This window comes from Rhincodon typus, chromosome 22 (assembly GCF_021869965.1).
Source record: "Rhincodon typus isolate 14 chromosome 22, sRhiTyp1.1, whole genome shotgun sequence".
Lineage (NCBI taxonomy): Eukaryota > Metazoa > Chordata > Chondrichthyes > Orectolobiformes > Rhincodontidae > Rhincodon > Rhincodon typus.
In genome coordinates this window covers 30,863,482-30,886,458 of record NC_063353.1, presented here as the reverse complement: position 1 = coordinate 30,886,458, position 22,977 = coordinate 30,863,482, and the positions used below count along the sequence as shown (strand labels likewise).

General features: G+C 40.1%; 1 protein-coding gene across 1 annotated transcript in view; it reads left to right on the top strand.

Moving 5' to 3' along the window:
- Nucleotides 1-22,977, top strand: part of sbf1 (SET binding factor 1) — a 178,119-nt gene that overhangs the window by 98,629 nt on the left and 56,513 nt on the right. The window contains exons 4-9 of the mRNA XM_048609970.1: nucleotides 776-898; nucleotides 1,949-2,059; nucleotides 9,717-9,822; nucleotides 12,675-12,807; nucleotides 13,227-13,335; nucleotides 13,752-13,865. Of these exons, the coding sequence (XP_048465927.1) occupies nucleotides 776-898; nucleotides 1,949-2,059; nucleotides 9,717-9,822; nucleotides 12,675-12,807; nucleotides 13,227-13,335; nucleotides 13,752-13,865 (696 nt within the window). The remainder of the gene's footprint in view (nucleotides 1-775; nucleotides 899-1,948; nucleotides 2,060-9,716; nucleotides 9,823-12,674; nucleotides 12,808-13,226; nucleotides 13,336-13,751; nucleotides 13,866-22,977) is intronic.

The window sequence follows — 22,977 nt, the reverse complement described above, 5'->3', positions numbered from 1 at the left end:
CGTTTCGGGTCCAGTGACCCTTCCTCAGAACTCAGGAACTTCCTCAGTTCTGAGGAAGGGTCACCGGACCCGAAACGCTAACACTGTTTTCTCCTCCACAGATGCTGCCAGACCTGCTGAGCTTTTCCAGCAACTTTGTTTTTGTTCCTGATTTACAGCATCCGCAGTTCTTTTGGTTTTTGTAAGGTTTGACTGAGTGTTTGAATCTAGAAGCAGATGTTCCAAGTGATGATTCTTGCTCTGTGAACAAAGATGGTGCAAATTGTTTGTTCAATTTTGAAAGTTGTTTCACTGTAGGGTACTTTGAAAGGCTCAAAGCCAAGAATCCCAAGTTTTCCTTTTATTACTGACTTCCCACATCCAGACAACTTCTCTTGCCATCCTGTATGACGAGATGCAGGTCCTGTGACTTTCTTGGTACACGTGAATAAATTTCACATCCAGTTTTACAGTCAGGCTTATCGGGTACTTAATACCTTAGTTGTTACTGTCTTATCAAATGCATTAGATTAGACTCCAGCCAGTAACTCACTTCTGGTTTTCTGTTATTTTGTAAATAAACCCCCAGACTCCTTCATTAAGTTCTGGTAGATCTGTTTTCAAATTAGTGGATTAGATTCCATTTTGAAACTTTCTGTCAGTTACCTATTCTTTATAAGCTATAAAAACCCCTCAAGTTGCCAGGTACCTGTTCAATGTAAGATATGCAGACCCTTTTACAAGCTTTGTGCTTTACTGTATTTTGTGCTAATCTCTGCTTGAATTGTTTCTTTAGCCCCAGAAGAACCATACTAATGGTATCAATGATGATGACTCTAAATTTGCCCAGGCTCCGCAGTTATTTGCTCCAAAGAGTCTGGTTCTGGTCTCGCAGTTGGATTACACAGAGGTATTCAGGGTAAGAGCCTAGTGGAATAGGAGGGAAGTTGCATTTTTAATACTGTTTATGAAACGTTTGATATGTTTTATTGTTTCAAGGGCAATATGGTGTTCTTAAATGCAGTAAACATAATGTGGAGTAAATGTGGCAGGCATTTTGATCAATGAAAAAAATGTCATGAACAGATGAGCGACAAACGACAGATCAATCTGTTATCCTTGTTATAATAAGCACAATATTGGTGACAGTGCACCTTAAATTTAGCAAACATTCAAGTGCCCTTCGTGGAAGTATCATAAGTAATTGATTATATTTTCTTGGCTTGATGTATTGAAAAAAAAATGAGGTTGATGACCTTGAGGAGAGAGGTGGAAAATTTGACTATGGTTAGAAATTCCGGAGCATTGGACTTGAGTGACTGAAGCACAGCCACTACAAGTGTGGTAATGTAAATTGAATGCACATTTAGGCCAGAATTGGAAGAATGCAGGAGTTATGGACCTTTGCAAGTGAAAATTAGAGAGATGGGGGAGCGTTCCTAAAACATTTAAAAGCAACTAGGCATTTAGATTCAGGTCAGCAAACACGACAGATGAACCAACCAAACTTATTGTGAGTTAAGATACAGGTAGTAGAGTTTCAACTGACCTTGTAGTTTATGGAGGGTAGAAAATGAGATCAACCAGGAGAGCATCAGAATAGACTAACTTAGAGATGAAACAGGTTCCAACACAGATGAGCTGTGACTGGGGTAGAAACGAGCTCCACTCTCCATATCCAGACATGGCATTGCATCTTAAATGCTGTTTCTATTGTGACCATTCGTGATTTGGGCCATTTGAAGGACTTTACCTGTGACTATGTCTGTTACCACTTCCAGTACCTACATATGTGTATCTTGGCCTGGGATCAGGGAGATAGTGAGAGAAGGTCAAGAGGTTAAGTAACGAATATTATGTAGCTGACAATGGTGACTGCCCTTATTTGCAACTGCATGATGTGGTGTGTGAAAGTATTGTGATCCTTGATCTTTAATCTCTTGGGGTGTCTTTTTTTTCTCTTGTGCAGAATTGTCTGGGACTAATCTACACGATTTACATTGATAGCCTGAATTTTCCACTGGAGACAGTGATTGGAAACCTGCTAACTTGCATCATCCCTATCACAGGAGGATCTCAGGTCGGTCTGAGAGCAATGTTTTACTCTCACTTTTCATTGATAAATCCCTTTGGTGAGAGAATTGAGTGAGACTGGTTGGACAAATCTCACACACCAGGTTATAGTCCAGCAGGTTTATTTGAAAACACAAGCTTTCAGAGCCTCACTCCTCCAGATGTTAGAGAGAGAGATGGTATCAGACACAGAATTTAGAAGTGAAAGATCAAAGGGTCACACCACTGAGGATGTATTAAACAAATCCAACATGCTGTTAAATCTTTGATCAGTTAGAAGGTCTTAATTGATTAATATGTAAATGTGAATCCCCAAATTTCTTTCAAGTTAGTCCCCTGAGAGAACTAAAGGTTTTATCAGCGGAAAGAAGAGGTGACATGTTAGATCAGACAATGCTTGTGAGGTGCGAGGCCTTGTTTAGAATCTGTTTGTGTTTTGGTTTGCAGTGAGACTGGTTTTTATTTCTAATGTAGGAATTTATAAAACGCCACATTGACTGTCTATAAATTGTGTGCTTTTTGAACAAAACAGAATGTGTCTGCAAAAACAAATTTATGGGGTGGGTGGGTGGGTGCGCGCGCGCGTGTGAGGGAGAGGGGGAGTGTGTGCGTATTCTCCTCTTGCACGCACACACAAACAGACATGCATGCGCACACATGTAAATTTAAGGGGTAAATTTATATTTGCAGATACATTCTATTTTATTCAAAAAGCACGCAATTTATAGACACTCCGTCAATGTGGCATTTTATAAATTCCTACTTTAGAAATAAAACTAGTCTGACTCCAAACTAAAACACAAACAGATTCTAAACAAGGCCTCACACCTTACATGCATTGTCTGACCTATTATGTCATTTCTTCTTTACACTGAGTCACAGGCAGTGACTTGAAAGAAATTTGGGGATTTACATGTACATATTAATCAATTAAAACCTTCTAACTGATTTAAAGTTTCAGCAGCATCTTAGGTTTATTTAATACATCCTCATCAGTGGTGTGACCCTTTGATCTTTTACTTACAGTTTTTATTTACTTACAAATTCTGTGTCTGATTCCACTTCTCTCTCTAACACCTGAAGAAGGAGCGATACTCCAAAAACTTGTGATTTCAAATAAACCTGTGATTTCTGACCTTGTTTGCAAAGTCCAGTGAACTTAAGATATAGTCCAACTAAGAACAGTATTAAAAAGTAACTGTGAGGTGTGAGAACACACAAACTGGCTGCTTTAAACATGCCTGGCTGCATGTTGTATTCCTTTTCATAGAAAATGCAGGGTGATACTTCATCTCTGATTTTTTAAAGCTTTGCATATCCTGCTGAACAAAGAGGCTGTCCTGTGTTTATATCTTAAGTTCCCTATGTTTAAAACTCAAAGTAGAAAATTGAATACTTCTAGTTTATCTAAGGAGTTGAAGTTCCATCATCTGCTTTTATTAAATCAGAGATCCCTGCACAGAAATGAGTCATTTGCTTCAAATCTGTGCAGGAACTTTGCTACACAGCCTCCTCACCCTAACCCCAGTTATTTCCTATTCTCTCTATCACTTCCCACATTCTTTAATACCTGTCCAGATGATGGGGGACAAGTGCACCTTCAAAATAATTGTGCAAGTGTGAGAGACCCTGTGTCGATAGGGAACGGGAAGTGAAATTCAAAGCCTTTAAATTAGTAGGGAGAACAGAGATTGGAAAGTAAAAGAAGCTGAGAAAATTGAAAAATGAAAAAACACCAAGCAGACAGAAGCAAGAGAAAAACAGATAAGCAAAATGCGATCAAAGGGATAAAGATGATCTGTGATTACAGTATGTGAACTGGGCAGACACGAGCCACCTGTGTGTATTGCACCAGAAATATGAAATATTCTTCCGTGTATTATTGTAAGACAAAGCTGATTATCTAATCGCTCTTGAGTTATGTCCACATATTTTCTACTTGTAATCTGATGTTTATTCTTTAATCTACTATGTATCTGTCTTTGTTGCTACTCTAGACAGTTAATGAAATTGAGGAAGGCAAGAGTATGAACCTGTTTCTGTTTCAATTATCCTTGTTAAAAATCTACATTGCCGGATGGAGGCAGGTCGCCCTGAGCTATGGATAATGTGTCAGAAATAGAAACAAAGAAAGTAGGAGCAGCTTGTGCCTGCCCTGCCTTTCAGTAATATTACAGCTGATCCAGCCAACTCAATACTTGCTTTCTCTCCATATCCTTGGATCCCTTTAGCCCTTATAATATGTTTGGTCTTAACCGCTTTCTGTGACAGAGAATTTCACAGGCTCATCACTCTCTGGGTGAAGGAATTTCTCCTCATTTCAGTCCTAAATGGCCTACCCTATATCTATAGACTATGACTCCTGGATTCTAGACTCCCCGGTTCTTGGGAACATTCTTCCTGCATTTATGCTGTCCAGTTCAGCTAGAATTTTATAGGTTTCTGTGAGATCCACCTTACTGTTCAAATCTCAGTGAATATAGTCCTAACCTATCCATTCTCTCTTTGTACATTAGTCCTGCTATCCCAGGAATCAGTCTGATAGAACCTTTGTTGCATTCCTTCCATAGCTGATTGTAAATGCAAATATTCACTATTTCTGAGTCCATAAATATCAGGCAGCAACTTCCTAAAGGTTGATTGCTGTCTAGTATCACAAGGACCACTGCAATGTTGTCACATTTCATGGTCATTTCAGAATTTAGAATATTGTGTCAAATTGGAAGCCCAGGGATTATTTTGCATGATATCAGGCAGTATTTTCATAGAATTATGAAGAAAACAGCACAAAAACAGATGATTTAATCCAACCAACCCAAGCTAATGTTAATGCTCCAGATGAGCCTCTTCTGTCTTGCTGCTTCATCTCATTCTTTCGACAGATTTTTCTACTCCATTTTCTCTCATGTATTCATCTAGCATCTTTCTGAATGGATCAAAGTTAATCATCTTTGCTATTCTGTGTTTGCACATGAAAACAAACCTCTGTTATTTACATCCTCTAGTTTTGGATATCCTTATGTAGAAAGATCCTCTCCACATCTACCCAATGCAGATGATTCAAAGTTTTAAGTAGTTTGATCAGGTTGTGTCCAAGTAGCTTCTAAAGAAGAAAGGTGCCACTGTATTCAATATTCCTGATGGTTAATCTCTCAGTTCTGGTGGCAGCCTTAAATCTCTTGTAATTTGTTCAGTAATTTCTCTCACGCACAGACGCGCGCAAACACGCACACACACAGAGACACACACAGCATTGTTAAGGTTGTTCTCTCTCCTTCATGTTTGAAGATTTTGACTCTCTTGATCCCTTGAAGGTACTGATGCCTTCATGTTCTTCCCTCCCCTTCCCACTTGAGGCTGCTGAATCTTTCATCTTACATGATCTCTTGCATCTCATTAAAAGGCTTTCTTAATTGTGTGAATCTAAATGTTCATTGTCAGACTGATATTTGTATGGTGGTCATCTAAAATTGTGATGTGCATTGGGAATGCACTCCATTTAAACACGTGCCGAATATAGACTGTGATGCTGCATATGTATATATGGATTTCCAGAAGATGTTTGATAGTGCTACAGAACATACTTGAGGGAAATTACAGGTCATGGTACAATGGATCAGTTGCAATGCGGATGCAAATTGGCTGAATGATAGGAAACAGAGTGTAATGGTTAAGGCTTTTTTTTTTCATCCCCCAGGCTGGAGTAAGGTTTGTCGTTGAGGTCCCTAGAGGTCAGCATTCAGACCCTTGCTTTTCATGACTTATGTTAATGATCTGGAATTTAGTGCGCAGGGAATGACTTTAAAGTTTGCAGATGACATGAAATTTGGACGAATTGTAAACTGTGAGGAGGACTTTGTGGAACTTCAAAAGGACATTGACAAGTTGGTGGAGTGCGCAGATAGATTTACAAGAACAGTTCCAGAAGGAGAAACTTCAGTTATGAAGATAGATTGAAGAAGTTGGGACTGTTCTGCTGGAGAGAAGGTTATTTGATAGGGTTTTTCAAAATTATGAGTGGGCTGGATAGAGTGGGTAGAGAGATATTCCTGGTTGGAAAAGAAAAACAATATGGGAGAACATAGATTTAAAATGATGTACAAATGAAGTAAAATGATATGAGGGAAAAACTTTTTTTCACATGCTAAGTAGATAGGGTGTGGAAAGCACTGTCTGGAAATGTAGTGGTGATTTGAGGCATTTAGGAGGACATGAAATGTTATTAGGTGACATTAGATGCGCCATAGCCATTCTGCGATCAGGTTAATACACTTACGAGCAAAGTTTCACTGTTTTAAAGTTCCGAATAAGGCAAAGTACTAATGAGCTGAGCAAGTTAGATTCAGCCAAATAATATCTGTTGAGTATTTCGCATTCCACTTGATTACAAAAGCAAAAAACTGCAGATGATGGAAACTGAACTAAAACAAAAATCGCTGTAAGCACTTTTCCAGCATGCTATCCAGGTTTTCCTTCATATTAATCCTATTAATCTCTGTTGTGTAAAGAGCAGCTTCCCCATCCATCTTCCACACCAAAATAACCTCTGGAATTGTACTCTTTGTAACTAATTTTTTTAAAAAACTTTTCTAACTCACTGCTGCCTTCCAATCAATCCACCGACACATGTAACGGTTGGGAGAAAGAGCTCTTTACCAAATAGAGCAGTCAAGGTTAGAAAGAGAAAGCAGTCAGATGAAACCTAAAATTAAATATGGAAAAGATTGTGTAGTTTAAGGTAATTGGAAGACAGGAAGACACGAACAAGGTGACAAAAAGGTGGTATGTTTTGCAAAAAAAAATTGTGAAAAATGTGTTGCATGTTTAGTGATTATAATAGACAATAAAGTGTTGCCAAGGTTAATGTAGGCCCTTTAAAAAAGATGTGTAAAATTGCAAATGGAAATAAGGAATTGACCAATCCCTGAGATTTGATGGTTACTATTTCAGGACTTTAAAGAAAGGTGACAGAGTTGCAGAACATAGAACAGTACAGCACAGTACAGGACCTTCAGCCCACGATGTTGTGCCTATTATCCTACTAAGATCAATCTACCCTGCATATCCTACATTTTACTATCCTCCATGTGCCTATCCAAGTTTGATCTGTATGCTTACAAAGTTCTTTATCTTCTGAAATGATCTCTTCAGGTTGGAAAACTGAAAAGGTAGCTCCAATATTGAAAAAGATTACGAGGGGGGAGCTATCAGGAAGTTATAAACCTGTTCATTGGAACTGTTGTGGAACATTAATGGAATCTGTAAGAGCAGAATGACTGGGTGTTTGAATAATTTTGTTGATCAAGGAGCATCAAAATGGATTTGCAAAAGTTCGGTTATATCTAAAAAGCAATTGAAATTTTGAGAAAGTGCCAGAAGTTGGACATCCAGATATAGGAAGGATATTATCAAGCTGGAGAGGGTCCAGAAGAGGTTTACCAGGATGTTGCTGGGTATGGAAGGTTTGAGTTATAAAAAAAAAGGCTGGGATTTTTTTCGCTGGAGTGTTGAGGTTGAGAGGCGACCTGATTGACGTTTATACAGTAATGAGAGGCATAGATAAAGTTAATGGTAGTTGTCTTTTCCTTGGATGGGGGATTTCAAGACTAGGGGTCACATTTTTAAGGTGAGCAGAGAGAGATTTTACAAAAGTCACGAGGCAAATTTTTACAGAGTGTGGTTTGCATGTGGAATGAACTTCCTGAGGAACTGGTGGATGTGGGTACAATTACAATGTTTAAAAGACATTTGGATAGATACACAAATAGGAAAGATCTGGGGAAGGATATGGGCCAGGAGCAGGCAGGTAGGAGTAGTTTAGTTTGGGATTATGTTTGGCATGGACTGGTTGGACCGAAGGGTCTGTTTCCATGCTGTATGATTCTGTAAGTTTACAACTCACTGGTTGGGCCTTGTGTAATTCACCAATGCCCTTTAAGGATGGTAATCTGCCATTCTTGCCTGACTGATACGTGACTCCAAACCCATGGTAATATGATTGAGCTGAATAACCTTCTGGGCAGTTGGTGGTGGGCAATAAATGCTGGCCTAGTCAACAATCCCCACATCCCATGAACAATTGAAAGACAAATGGAGTGTTGTGGGCAATTCTGGGCACTGTACTCCAGGGAAATGCAGAGACCTTAGGACACAGAGGCGGTTTGCTAGAATGTTACTGGACTAAGAATGAGAGAATCAGTAATAAAGAGAGGTTACAAACATATTAGATGCTGCCGTAACGGAACAAGTTGAGACGACTAAGCATTTTCAAGATTATAAGACATTTTGACAAAATGTACGGAGAAAATTTGTTCCCTTTCATGAATGGGTTGATACCCAGAGATCATAGTTTGAAATTAACGTTATTAACAAAAGATCTATGGGGTGGATATAGCAAAAGAATTTCACTGCAAATTGAGATCTGAAATTTTCTGCTTGAAAAGACGGTAGAAGTTGATATCATAACGTATTTTAAAAAGAGCTGGACACACAGTCAAGGTTGAGGAGCTTGCTGGGTGATGGGCAAAGTAGAGACATGATGAAGTTAGTATTACAATAAGCCATCATCCACACATTTCTCTGCTTCTTCATTCCCTTTTGAAATTGTGCCATTTAGTTTATATTCTTCCTTTTAAATACATGACAGCCCACATTTCTGTATTAAATTTCATCTGCCATATATCCATTTTGCCAATCTTAAATATTCCAGAAATGTGTTACTTTCTCCTGCTTTGTATATCATTTGCAAGTATTGAAAACATTACCCTGTGTGGTCCTGGTCATAAATGTATATCACAATCGCAATACCCGCTATGGGAACTACCAGTGTATACTTGCTTCCAGTCTGAGAACAATTCTCCGCCACTACGATCTACTTTTCATCCCTTAGCCAATTTCATAACTATGCTACCACTGTCCATTTAATTTGATAATTTTCAATTTTACTTGCATGCCCAAATGCACAGTTAACTAAAATGCCATAATTAGCTACAAAAATAATCAGGAAGGATAGGTTAGCCTTTGTAACTCAAAGACTAAATTAAAAATGGAAGGAAGTTTTGCTGCAGCTATTTTAAAAAAAAAAACTCGCTGAGGCCGCGTCTGAAGTACTGTTTTTGCATTTCTGGACACTTGCTTTGAAAGGATATTTCGGCCTAGGAAAGAATCCATTGCAGATTCACCATAATTTTATCAGGACCATTAGAGTTAGATTAAAAGGAGCAATTGTGGAAACAATTGTATTTCCCAGAATAAAGAGGGCAACTAAAGTCAACTAGATCATCAATTAGCTTATTTACTGCTGAAACTGGTTTGAAAAGCAGAATGTCCCCTTCTTTCTCTGCACACCCCCCATGCCTATAATAACAGGTGAGATAATAAATTATTGATCCGTAGGAGAATCCAGGATTATGGGAAAAAGAAAGGAACGTGATTGTGAGGAATGTCAGATCAACTGTGATCTTCTTGAATGACAGAACAGGCTTGAAGGGCTGAATAATATAGTCCTATTCCTCTTTCTTATGGTTTGTCTAACTGTTAAATTTGATGTTCTGTCCTCATTTGAAGAGGAAAGTTTTCTCTGTTGTTGCACCTAGTTGAATCAAACCAGCTCGAGAGTGTTGATCAAATATTTTCTTACAATTCCTGCTTGTTTACCTTCTCAGAGAACCATCTCACTGGGTGCGGGAGATCGTCAGGTGATACAGACCCCTGTCAGTGATGCTCTACCTGTCAGTGGTTGCAGTGTTGCCTTGTTACTCAAGCAGCTTGGTACGTATCTGAATTCTGTGTGTATCATTACGCTGTATCAGTCTGGCTGCTGAATAGGATCATGCTGCTGTCTGGGTCTTTAATATGCTCAAATTCCATTGATGCTGACTCCAACTGCCTGCAACATGTTGTTAATTCATTTCTATAATGTGAAAAGAAACTGCTGGAAATATTCAAGTTAGGCAGCAGCTGTGGTGAAAGAAACTAAGTCAGTGTTTTAGATTGGTAATCCTCTGTCAAACCTTCAGCCTGATGAATGATCTCAGTTTCTCTCTCCACAGACATTGCCAGGTCTGTTGAGCATTTCCAATATTTTCTGTTTTTATTTCGGATTTCCAGCATCCACAATACTTTTGTCTTCATTTCCACAACTTGCTTCAAATAAATGGGTAAAAGAGTGTTTTCTACAGCTTTGGTTGCACTACCCCTTGTTTTAATCATATCACACCCCTTCGGATCATTTTGACATGACTGTATCAGGTCACTAGTGTAGACTGCTCAGATCACAAACAGCACAGGATTGAAACGGCTCAGTTACTCTCTCAGCCACTTTACTGGAGGCCCTGTTTTTTTTCCCCTCAACCAAGGGGGCCTTTGTCTGGGAATAGAGCTCAAAACCCCTGAAGGCATCCACTTCTCCCATTGTAGCTTCTTTCTCTCCTACGGCCCCTATATTTCACCCGTCTTCCTTGGTCTCTCCTTTCTATCACCACTTTTACTCTGTAGAGCCTCTGCCCTGATATTTATGGAGGAAATGGATAATTAGGTTGGAAGATGAGGTGTTGTTGATGTTTTATCCTGTACTTTTTAGAACTAAAATGTTGGAGCTGCGTTCATTCAGACAAGTGTGGAGTGTTCCATCATAATCCTGGTTTGTATCTTTTGGATGATGGAAAGGCCTGGGCAAGAGCATCACTCACTGACTACCCATCACTTTAATCCTGTAGTTTATATTGTCTTTTTACATTCTTCATTCCAAAATGCATCCCTTCACTACCATGCACTTAATTTCATTTGGCCTATGTTGTCTGTTTCTGTAGTCTGTGGCTATCTAATATAGCATATAAAGGATCATTCAGATCTTTCTGTCTATGCTTGTTCTTTAAATGATCCACCCTATTAGTCCCTTTCCCTGTTCCTTCAAAAAGTCTAGAATTTTCTTTATCCCGTTTTGTTTTGCAAGTAATTATAGAATCCACTCCTCCACTCTTTAAGGCAATGCATTCTAAATTACTTGGAGACAGCAAGAACTGCAGATGCTGGAGTCAGAGATATCACGGTGTGGAGCTGGAGGGACACAGCAGGCCAGGCAGCGCCAGAAGAGCAGGAAAGTTGATGTTTCAGGTCAGGACCCTTCTTCAGAAAGTGAAGAAGGGTCCTGACCTGAAACGTCAACCTTCCTGCTCTTCTAATCCTGCTTGGCCTGCTGTGTTCCTCCAGCTTCACACTCTGTTGTCGCATTCTAAATGACTGCATTTTACTAATGCCCTTTAAGTTCTTCCATTGGAAACATTTTCTCTCTCTTTCTTTTCTCAAAACCTCTAAATATTTGAATATCTCCTCCAAATATTTTCAAATTCCTCTGGTCTTAGTAGAACAAGCCTAACTTTTCCAGTCATGCCAGGCAATTACTATTTATCACATTTGCACCTTTCATGTTAGCTCCATTGTTCGTGTTAACTACGTTCAAATTCAGGTCACTAGTATATCAAAAAATGTCTTCATATCAATGCCCGGGGGACACCGCCGCATACTTACTGCCAGTCCAAAAAGCAGCCATTCGGCATAACCACCAACAAAAACAAAATTTTGTTGATCCTGGAAATCTGAAATAAATCAGGGTGCTGGAAACTCTTAGGCCAGGCAGACCCTCTGGTGAGGAAGTAAGTTGACTTTCCAGGTTAATTACTTGAATTGTAAAGGGAAGAAGTTAGAGACATAACATAGGAAACAGAAGATAGGAGCAGGAGGCCGCCATTCGGCCCTTCGAGCCTGCTCCGCCTTTCTTCACAATCGTGGCTGATGGTCCAACTCAAAAGCCTAATCTTGCTTTCTCCCCATAACCTTTGATCCCTTTCACCCCAGATGCTGCATCTAGTCTGTGATGTGGTGAAAGCAGTTGTTTACTACTATGTTTATTTACTGTTTTTACCAAATTTGGATCCAAACTGCCACTGCCCCTTTAATATTTGCTCTGTCTACTCCTTGCAGTGCTGTCAGCTTGCCCACATGTTAATGACCGTGTGTTGGGAAATGTTTCTTTAGATTTATTGGGGCAAAGATGTCTCACTCATTTTGGGTTTATTGTTCAAATTGAGCTCATATTGCTGCTTCTTGTTTGAGCAAATGTAATTTGCTGCTTTTATTTTTGCTGAATTGGAAGTTTGATGGTTAGGGTGTCTGAATTTGAAAAAATATTGATTTTTCAGGTTGCCATATCTTGATTTGTGTTTGCTTGATTTGTTCTGAAGACAAGATAATGGTTAGACTTGAACATTATAGATGCTGCTGAATTAGGATGGCACTGCATATTTGATGTTGCTTTGTAGTAAACTTATAGAATAGTCCTGTTCTGCCTTTACAGTTCATATAGTAGGTGCAGTAACTTTGGCAACCTGAGACTGCTCTACATTATTGATATATAGCTGTTGCAATCAGATACTCAAAGTTCAAAGTAGGATCTTTCTTACAAAATCAGATACGTACTCTATATCCACAGCAATGTATATTCTAACAGATCTAATCCATTGAACCTGTGTTTAGAGTAAATATATTTTAACATATAGTAATTGTCTTTACACACTTTCCAACCTTGGAATTTGGTTCCTCTATTCTTTGTTTGCTTTTACTAGGTATTAATAACGTACTGGAGCTTTTCTGTGCTGCCCTAACCGAACACAAGATTCTGTTCCTGTCTTCCAGTTACCAGAGACTGACGGAGGCCTGTCGAGCTCTTCTTGCTCTCATGTTCCCCCTAAAATATAGGTAACTAGGGGAAGACCAGTGTAGTTGTATTCAGGACGCAGATACCCTGGTGTAATTCAGAAAAAACTAGTATATTGAAGTTTTAGTGGGTATTTGTGATATAACTGAACTGTCTGAGCAGATAGAATTGAGTTTACAGTCATGTGGATATTGTATAGTGCCTGAAGCTTTGCAAGCACCTCTTGGATGCTGTGTTAAGCACCAGAAAGTTCAAAAGCTTCAGTTTTGCTGAGGGAGGTGGTGAAAGGAAATAATCCTTTGGGGTTTGGGGGAGGGGGGAATGGAATGTTGTGGAGGGTGGAGTACACTGGAAGTGTGAAGCTGACTAGAATTATGGTCTTGGTTGTGGAGGTGGTTTGTGGGAATGTTTGTTTCTTCTGGGATTGTCATGAACAAACCTTTGCCTTGTGTTCTGATAGTTTTACATATATCCCAATTTTACCGGCACAACTTCTTGAAGTGCTGAGCAGTCCCACGCCTTTCATCATTGGAATCCACTCCTCCTTCCGAGCAGATATGCAGGACCTGGTGAGTGCAGTTTATAATGCCATCTGTTTAGTCATAACCTGTCAGCTGAGAGTTCTACCACTCTCTGAAATATTTGTTTGCTGTTTATATTTAGTGAATATTATTTTCAGTTGTGCTACTCGTGTATTTTAATATACTGACGTGCAATCGAGAGAAATTTTGGTATTGGGAGAGAATAATGAAGTGAGTAAGACATGGGTAAAGGAAAATAGAGAAAGTACATGGAGGAACATGTGGGTGCCTGGGGAAATGCAAATATGTGTGTTGAGGTGAATGTTATTGAAGGTGGAGTGATAAATGGGACTGTGGTGTGAGAATTGAGGAATAGGCATATGTTTGTGTGTATAGAGAAGAGGAAGCTGGTGAAGAGATTTTGTTGATTTTTTTTAATTTTTTCCTTTCCCCCCCCCCCATAGTTGGATGTGATTGTAGCTGATCTGGATGGTGGCACAGTTGTGATTCCAGAGTGTATCCACATTTCAGTCCTGCCAGAACCTCACCTGCTCCAAACTCAAACAACACTTTCCATGGTAAGAAATGTTTAACCGGATCAGACTGCTGATGGATGCTGTAATGTGGAATATTGTTGCACAGAACCTGTGGAAATGATTGGGCATTTGCTCCAGTTGTGTTAAGACATTGTAATTCTGATTGTCATGTAGCATATCTGTGGATATTGTGAGTTTTGGCAGGGCCAAGTGTGAGAACTTGCTCCACCACCTGAAGGGTCGGTATTTTGGAGGGCACCTCTGATTTCAGATTTAAAGCCAATTGTCAAAAGGGGCGGCACAGTGACTTGGTGGTTAGCGCTGCTGCCTCACAGTGTCAAGGACCCAGGTTCGATTCCACCCTGGGGTGGCTGTCTGTGTGGAGTTTGCACATTCTCCCTGTGTCTGTGTGGGCGCTCTGGTTTCCTCCCACTGTCCAAGGACGTGTGGGTTAGGTGGATTGGCCGTGCTAAATTGCCCATAGTGTCCAGGGATGCGCCATGGTGGATTGGCCATGGCAGGGTTACAGGGGGATGGGTTTGGGTGGGATGCTCTTCAGATTGTTAGTGTGGATTTGATGGACCAAATGGCCTGCTTCCACACTGTAGGGATTCTATCTGTTCTATGAACCAAAGTCCTCATGAGGGAAGTTATGATATGGAATAGGCTGCTGTTGGGGGTTATGAAAACAGGTTCATAAAATGGGTACGTGGTAGAAGAAGGCTATTCGACCCATCGTATTGGCGCTGGCAGTCCTAAGGAACAATTACAGTTTAAAAATGAGATTTAGATGAAATATTTGAAAAGGCAAATGATCAACTATAGGATAATCGGGTAAGAGCAGGAGAGTGAGACCCCGGAGTGGGGACTTTGGAAGTTGGTGGCCTCATGGCTCGTTGCAGTCCAGTGCATGGCAGTGGCTGGGGGCCTGGATCAGGACTTTAGTGGTTGGAGATCGAGCCCAGTGCAGGAGGAGCAAACTCAGCACGGAGGTAAGGGAGGTCCCCAGCATCTGCGTAAGCATCAGCCACAGGCAGCCCAAAGTCTCCTAGAGAGCAAGCCAAAGTGGAGGAGATTGAGCTCTTACAGGGAGTGCAAGCCCAGCATGGCTAAGCACTTATTAAAGACTGTTTAACTTTATTTCTTTACTTTTCTACTTAGTGCTGAGAAGGACTTCAATGTTTAACGTTTAATTTTGTTTCTTTAGTTTTCTACTTTGTGCCTAAGATTTTGTACCTAGGTACCTTTGTACCCAAGATGGTCCCAGGAATGGCAACATTGTACATCTTTCACTGTGCTAATGTACTACTTTGCTTGAGTACATGTGACAGTAAAATCTAATTCTAATCCAGATTAAGAAAGAACTGTTGGCAGAAAGTGGATTTGAATGATGCAGAAAAAGAGCTAGTAGGATTGATTGGAACAAGAGATTGGTGAGAAAAACAGTAACTGAAGAATGGGCTACCTTCAAAGACCAAATGTTTTGGGTACTGTTGAACTCTATTGCCTCAAATGGGGAAGATAGGACAAACCTAGTGAAGGCCATGGGGCAGATCAGAGCTCCCTGCATGAGGAGGAGGTAGAAATTAACATTAGAAGGAAAATGTGTGCTTCAGCTAGGTGTAAGGCATAAAATACAAATGAGAATTAACAGGAATGCTGAAGGTTCGGGCGAGGTGAAAAGACAAATAAAAGAAGCAAAGAAGGACATTGAGAAAAAAAAGTAGCAGGTAAAATAAAGGGAATTTTAGAAGTCTTTGTTAGGCATATAAATAGCAAAAGAGTGGTTAAAGGAGGAATAGGGCAATCAAAGACCAAAAAGGGGATTGACACATGGAGGCAGAGCGGCATGGCTGAGGTGTTAAAGAAATACTTTGCATCCATCTTTACAAAACAGTAGGTTACTGCCTGGACTGTGGTAACAGAGAAAGAAGCTCTTGTCACTAGAAGGGTTCAAAATTAACGCGAAAAAGTCTTGTATGGATTGTTGGCCCTTAAAATTAACAAGGCAATGGGACTGGAAGAGATGCATCCAAAGACTTTGGGAGCAAGTGAGTGTAGAAATTGTGGGGGCACTGGCTATGATCTTTCAGTTCACTCTGGACTGTGGATCATAGGAACAAATGTAGACCATTCAGCTCCTCCAGTCTGTTCCATTGTTCAACAACATCATGGCTGATCTGTGGCCTAAACCCATATATTTGCCTTTGGCCCATATCCTGTAATACCTTTTTAGTTAAGCAATTTGTCTATCTCCGATTTAAAGTTAACAACTGATCCAGCACCACTGCTGTTTGTGGAAATCATTTCTAAAAATCTACCACCCTTTGTGTATAGAAGTGCTACCTAACATCTCTCCTGATCAGTCTGGTCCTAATACTCAGACAAGGTCCCCCTAGTTTGAGAGTCCTCAAACAGTGAAATAGTTTATTGTTACCTACCCTGTCATTTCCTGTTAATATCTTGAAGGCTTCGATCAGATTACCCCTTAACTTTCTTAATTCTAGGGGAGACAAGCCTAATTTATATAATCTTACTTCATAACATAATCCCTGAAGTCCAGGTATCAGTCTTGTAAACCTATTTTGTACTCCCTCCAGGGCTAGTATATCCTTCCTAAGGTGTGGTGCTCAGATCTGCTCGCAGTACTCTGAGTGAGGTCTAACCAGGGTTTTGTATAACTGCACCGTAACTTCTGCCCCTTTGTCCTTCAGTTCTCCAGGTATAAAGACCAAGATTTCATTAGCTTTCTTCAATATTTTCTGCATCTGTCGGTTGTCATTTTTGAGATCTATGCACCTGAACCCCCAAGTCTGTTTGGGCATCCACTGTATTTAACTTCATACTATCTGGAAAGTACACTGCTCTATCCTTTCTCTGTCCAAAATGCATAACCTCACACTGCTTACATTGAACTCCATCTGCCATGATTTTGCCCATTCGCTCAGTCTATCAATATCCCTTTGTAATTTTATGCTATCATCTACATTGTCTACAATGCAGCCTAATCTTGTGTCATCAACATATTTGGATATATGATGTTCCATGCCATTTACCAAGTTGTTAATAAACAATGTGAATAATTGAGGCCCTAATACAGATCCAGGTGTTATGCCACTGGTCACATCCTGCCAATTTGACAATAAAGCTAATTTATTCGTATGTTTGCTCGCTCGCGAGCTCTCTCCCTGTCTCTCTCACCCACCCACCCACTCACCCACCCAATCTGAGTGCCTATTCATTATCCCCAGTTTCTGTGGTTTACCACTCAATCAGTTTCCCAGCCATGGCAGTAATTTGCCCTTGATTCTGTGGGCTTCTGTCTTAGTTAACAGTATGTTACATGGGACTTTATATGTACTTTCAGAAGACATTTAATAAATAAGTCATAGACATTCCCATGTCCATTACCTTAACCGTCGCTTCAAAAAAGTCAATGAGGTTTGTCAGGCATGACCTACCTGTCATGAACCCATGCTGACTTTCCCAGATTAACTGAAAATTTAAGTTATCCTATCCTTGATTATTGACTCCAACAATTGCGCCACTACAGATGTTAGGCTAATGGGTCTGTAATTCCCTGATTTTCCTCTTTCGCACTTCTTAAAAAGCGGAGTGACATGTAATTCGATTCCAAAGGGACAACTCCTGTGTCTGAGGAATCTCTGAATGTTAATAGGTAAGTTGTCTACAATGTTTGCCCTTACTTCCTTTAATACCCTCTGGAAACTGTCAGGTCCCAGGGATTTATCGTTCTTTAATTTCATTAATTTCCTCATTACCGATGTTTTACTTAGGTTAACTTTATTCAGTTCATGTTCCCAATCTACTTCTCATTTCCTTGGGGCTTCCAGCAAGCTATCCTCCTTTTCTGCTGCAAATACTGAGGCAAAGTAATTATTCAGCATCAACAGAGGTTGCTGCTGAAACTCAGCAGGTCTGGCAGTATCTGTGGGAACAAGGCAGAATTAACATCTCAAGACAGGTGTCTCCATTGGACTTGAGATGTTAACTCTGCTTTTCTCCCCCCCACAAATTCTGCCAGACCTGAATTTCTCCAGCAATTTTTGTTTTTGTTTTTGTTTCAGATCTGCGGCATCCACAGTTTTTTGTTTTATTTTAATTATTCAACGTCTGCCATTTCTCATAGCCATTGACAATATCGCCACCTTCAGTCTTTAGTGGGCCAGCATTGCTCCTCACTGTGCACTTTCCCTTTCTGTAACTAGAAAATTTCTTGTTGATTTTCATGTCCCTGGCATAATCCCTTTCATTAGCTCTTATAAACTACTTTATGACCCTTTGGTCTTTGTATCTTTCCCATTTAGCAGGATCTGTGTTGTATATTTGCATTTTTCTAAGCCTTTTTGTTTAGTTTTATGCTGTCGGTTATCTCTTCATTTGTCCATGGCTATTTTTCTATGAAGTGGAGCTTTTCCCTCTCGGGTATAAACTGGTTTTGTATTGCGTTAAATGTTTCTTTAAACATCCTCCACTGTTCTTCAGTTGCTTTACCCATTAGCAGATTTTCCCAGTTTACTGTCTCATCTTGTTAAAGTTGGCCTTGCATAAATCTGAAGCTCTACTAGCTGATTCATGCTTTTCATTTTGAAACACTAGATTGATCTCCATCATAGTATGATCACTATTTGATACCTGTTCATGCATGTTTAGGTAACTAACTAAATCCAACTCATTACTTGCTACTAAAGCCATTAGTGTTTGTTTCCTTTTTCAACCTAGGATGTATTGTAAGAAACTAGCCTGGACACACTCCAGAAATTGACTGTCTTTCTGATAGATGCTTGTTTGCCTTTCCCAATCTATGTTAAAATTAATATCCCCCATTAATAATACTCTGCCTTTGCGACACACTTGTCTAATTTCTACATTCATACAATCCAGCACTTCAGAGCTGATACCAGGGGGTCTGTACACAACACCTATTACAGTTTTTGATCCTTTACTGTTCCTCGGTTCCACCCATACCATTTCCACCGAATGCTTTCCTCTCATTACATCCTCTCTCACCATTGAAGTAATTTTGTTTCAAATTAGTACAGCTAATCCACCTCTCTGCCATTTTTCCTGTCTGTACTGTAAACCTTATAACCTGGTATATTGAGTTACCAATCCCAACCAACCTCCAACCATATTTCAGAAATGGCTACAATATCATAATCTTCTGTCTGAATTTTTGTCTGCAGCTCATTTAATTTATTCCTTACACTCCATGCATTCATATATAGGCTGTTATTTGGATCGTACACTGTAACCTGTTCTTCAGCACTGATGCTTTATTCACCTGTTCATTATTTTTCTCTTCCAATTTAATCAATAAACGTCTTATAGTTTTGCCATTACCTGCTGTATCTGAAATAGGATTCCTGACAGTTTCTTTACTCTTTCATGTTACTTGTTTTTTAAAATGGATTGACTTCCCCAAGCATTCCCTCTACCCCCACTTTGCAAGCTTAAAGTCCTTGCGACCATCCTATTTAGCCTTTCCACAAGGACATTTGTCCTCGGTCAGTTCAGGTGGAGCCCTGTCCCAACAGTTCCTTCCTGTCCCAATATTGATGCCAGTGTCCCGTGAAAAGTAACACCTCTCTTCTGCACCACTCCTTTGACCACATGTTTACGTCCCTAAATTTCTTACCTATATGCCAGTTTGCACATGGCTCAGGTAATAATCCAGAGATCATAAATCTTGATGTTCTGTTCTTTAAATTTGTTCCTAATTTCTGAAATTCCCCAAACATGACCTGTTGCCTATTCTCACCTATGTTGTTGGTCCCAATATGACCCTCAGCAAATGGATCCCTCTCCTCTCTCTCCACTATCCTTTTAGGCTGGTTCAAGATGTCCCTTACCTTGGCACCAGGTTAACAACATGCCATGTGGGACTTTCAGTACTGGTTACAAATGATGCTATGTGTACCCCTAATTATTAAATCCTCTATCATTACCACTTTTCTTTTTGTTCCTCCCACTTGAATGGTATCCATGGTCTGTTTGCCCATCCTCCCTACAGTCCTTTTCCTCATTCCCACAAGGAGCAGGTACCGCATACCTGTTGAACAAGGTTAAGAGCTGAGGCTCCTCCAATGGGCAGATGGCAGAAGACTGGAGAATTGCAGACATTATGGCCTTGTTCAAGAAAGGTTGCATGGATTGTTTTTTCAACTACATAGTAGTTGGGGAAACGTTTATTCAGGATAGAATTAGTAGTCACATGGAAAAAGGCGTGTTGATTATGACGAGTCAGCGCAGATTTCTAAAGGGGAAATTGTATTCAACTAATGAGATTTTTGAAGAGGTAATAGTCAATGAGAATAACGCTGTTGATGTAGTATATCTGGATTTGAGGAAAGTTATGGATCATGGTATAATGAACAGTAGTAGCATGAATAAAAATTGGCTGAGTGATAAGGAACAGTGAAATGGACAAGGAATGTTTTTCAGGGTGGAGGAAGATCTGTAGTGGAGTTCCCTTGAGATTGGTATTGGGATCCTTGATTTTCCTGATGTGTATTAGTAGTCTGGATCTTGATATGCAGGGGCAATTTTGAAGTTTGCAGATGAAATGAAACTTGGAGGAATTGTAAACTGAGGAGGACAGTGGAATGTCGAAAGGACATTGACAAGTTAGTGGAGTGGGCGAAAAGGTGGCGGATGAGGTTCATTTCAGAGAAGTGTGAGGTGATATTCTGGTCAGAGGAACATTGAAAGTCAATGTACAGTAAGGGATGGGATTCTAAATGGGATGCAGGAGCAGAAAGACCTGGGTGTACATGCGCACAGTTTCGTTGAAGGTTGTAGGACAGATGTAGAGAGCAGTTCATTAGACGTATGATGTTCTTGCCTTTATTAATAGGGGCATGGAGTACAATACAAAGGTAGTGATGTTGAACTTATACAAGGCAGTTGTTAGATGTCAACTGGAATACTATGTACAGTTGTGGGTGCCATATTACAGGAAAGATGTGAATATATTGGAGAGAGTGCAGACGTGATTGCATATTCAGGGAATGAGAAACTTCAGCTATGAGGATAGATTGAAGAGGTTGGAACTATTCTCCTTAGAGAGAAGGTGTCTGAGAGGACATTTGATAGTGGCTTTCAAACTCATGAGTAAGGTGAGCAGAGTTGATAGAAGATGTAACTGCTTGGAAAAGAAAAAAGAATGAGAGAGAATAGATTTAAAGTGATGTGCAAATGAAGTAAAGGTGATGTGTGGAAAAACTTTTTCACCCAGAAAGTAGTTAATATGTGGAAAGCACTACCTGGAAGTGTGGTGGTGACAGGCTCAATTGAGGCATTTAAGAGTACATTGGATGTTCATTTGGATAGAAATGATGTGGGGAGATATGGACAATGACAGGAAATTGGCACTTGGTAATAGAACCGTTGCAGGCACGATGGGCTGAATGACGACCTCCTGTGCTGTAACAGTTCTGTGATTCTGGTAAGACTATACTTGCAAGCAAAGTTTCAAATAAAGCAAAGTACTTATGAGCTAAGCGAGTTAGTGTCAGGCAAATAAAATCTGTTGAATCATTTATAAACGATTTAATACAAATTTATATAATTTATATAAGTGATTTGGATGTGAATGTAGGAGTTATGGTCAGTAAGTTTGCAGATGACGCTAAAATAGGTGCTGTAGTGGAATGTAAAGATTATCTCAGAGTACAATAGGACCTTGATCAGATAGGCCAATTGGCCAAGGAGTGGCAAAAGGAGTGTAATTTAGATAAATGTGAGGTGTTGCATTTTGGTATGGCAAACCAAGGCAGGACTTGTACAGTTAATGGTAGGGCCCTTGGAAGTGTTGTCGAACAAAAAAATGTTGGGGTGTGGGTGCATAGTTCCTTGGAAGTGGAGGCACAGGCAGATGGGCTGGTGGTGGCGGTGTTTGGAATGCTTGGCTTAATTGGTCAGTGTTGAGTATAGGAGTTGGGATGTCATGTCAAGGCTGTAAAGGACATTGGTGAGGCTGCTTTTAGAATACTGCATTCAATTCTGGGTGTCCTTCTATAGGAAAGATGTTCTTAAACTTGAAAGCATGCATAAAAAAAACTTAGAAGGATGTTGCTGGGACTGGAGGGTTTCAGTTTCAGGGAGAGGCTGAATAGGCTGCGGTGTTTTTCCCTAGAGCATAGGAAGCTGAGGGGTGACCTTACAGATGTTTATAAAATCATGAGGGGTATGGATAGGGTGAATAGCCACGGCATTTTCCCTAGAGTGGATGAGTCCAAAACTAGAGGGTATATATTTAAGGTGAGAGAGGAAAATTTAAAAAGGACCAGAGGAATAATGTTTTCTCACAAAGGTGGTACGCGTATGGAACTAGCTGCCAGAGTAAGTGGTGGAGGATGGTACAGTTACAACATTTAAAAGGCATCTGGATGGTTTTGTGAATAGAAAGAGTTTGGAGGGATATGGGCCATATGCTGGCAAATGGTACTAGACCAGATTGGGACCTCTGGTCGGCAGCAGCGAGTTGAACTGTGGTCTATTTCTGTTCTGTATGTCTCCACTTAAATTCTACCTGAATGCAAAAGCAAAATACTACAGATGATGGAAACTGAAATAAAACAAAAATTGCTTTAAGCACTCATGCAAACAAATTAGGAGCAGGAGTAGGCATTTGGCTGATCCGACGGTGCCCTTAACTCTACATTCCTGTCTATTCCCTAACAACTCCCTAATTTCTGACCCCAATATTCAGCAAGTCAGGTAACATTTGGAGAAAGAAACAGAGTTAATGAATCAGGCTTGTGAACTTTTAAGGATCTGATGAATAGAACAGAATATTCTTTTATTGTCATATGAACGCTAGTACAGGTGTACTGTGAAAAGTTATTACAATGGCTACCATTAATGGTGCCGTCTTAGGTACAGTTACATAGGTACAAATCTTACAGTAACAAAAATGTTGTTACAGTGTGAAAAAAATAGATTAGCATGAAAATGTCCAGAATGATAAGAAGTAACCGTAAGTACTTAAGTTCCAGTCTGTGCCTGCAAGCTCCAGAGCTTGAGGCCATGCTGTCTCCACGAGCCTGCTTTCATCCAGGACTCGCTCTGCTGCCGCCCCAGGGCTCGGCCTGTACTCGCTCCGCCACGGGACTCGGCCTGTACTCGCTCC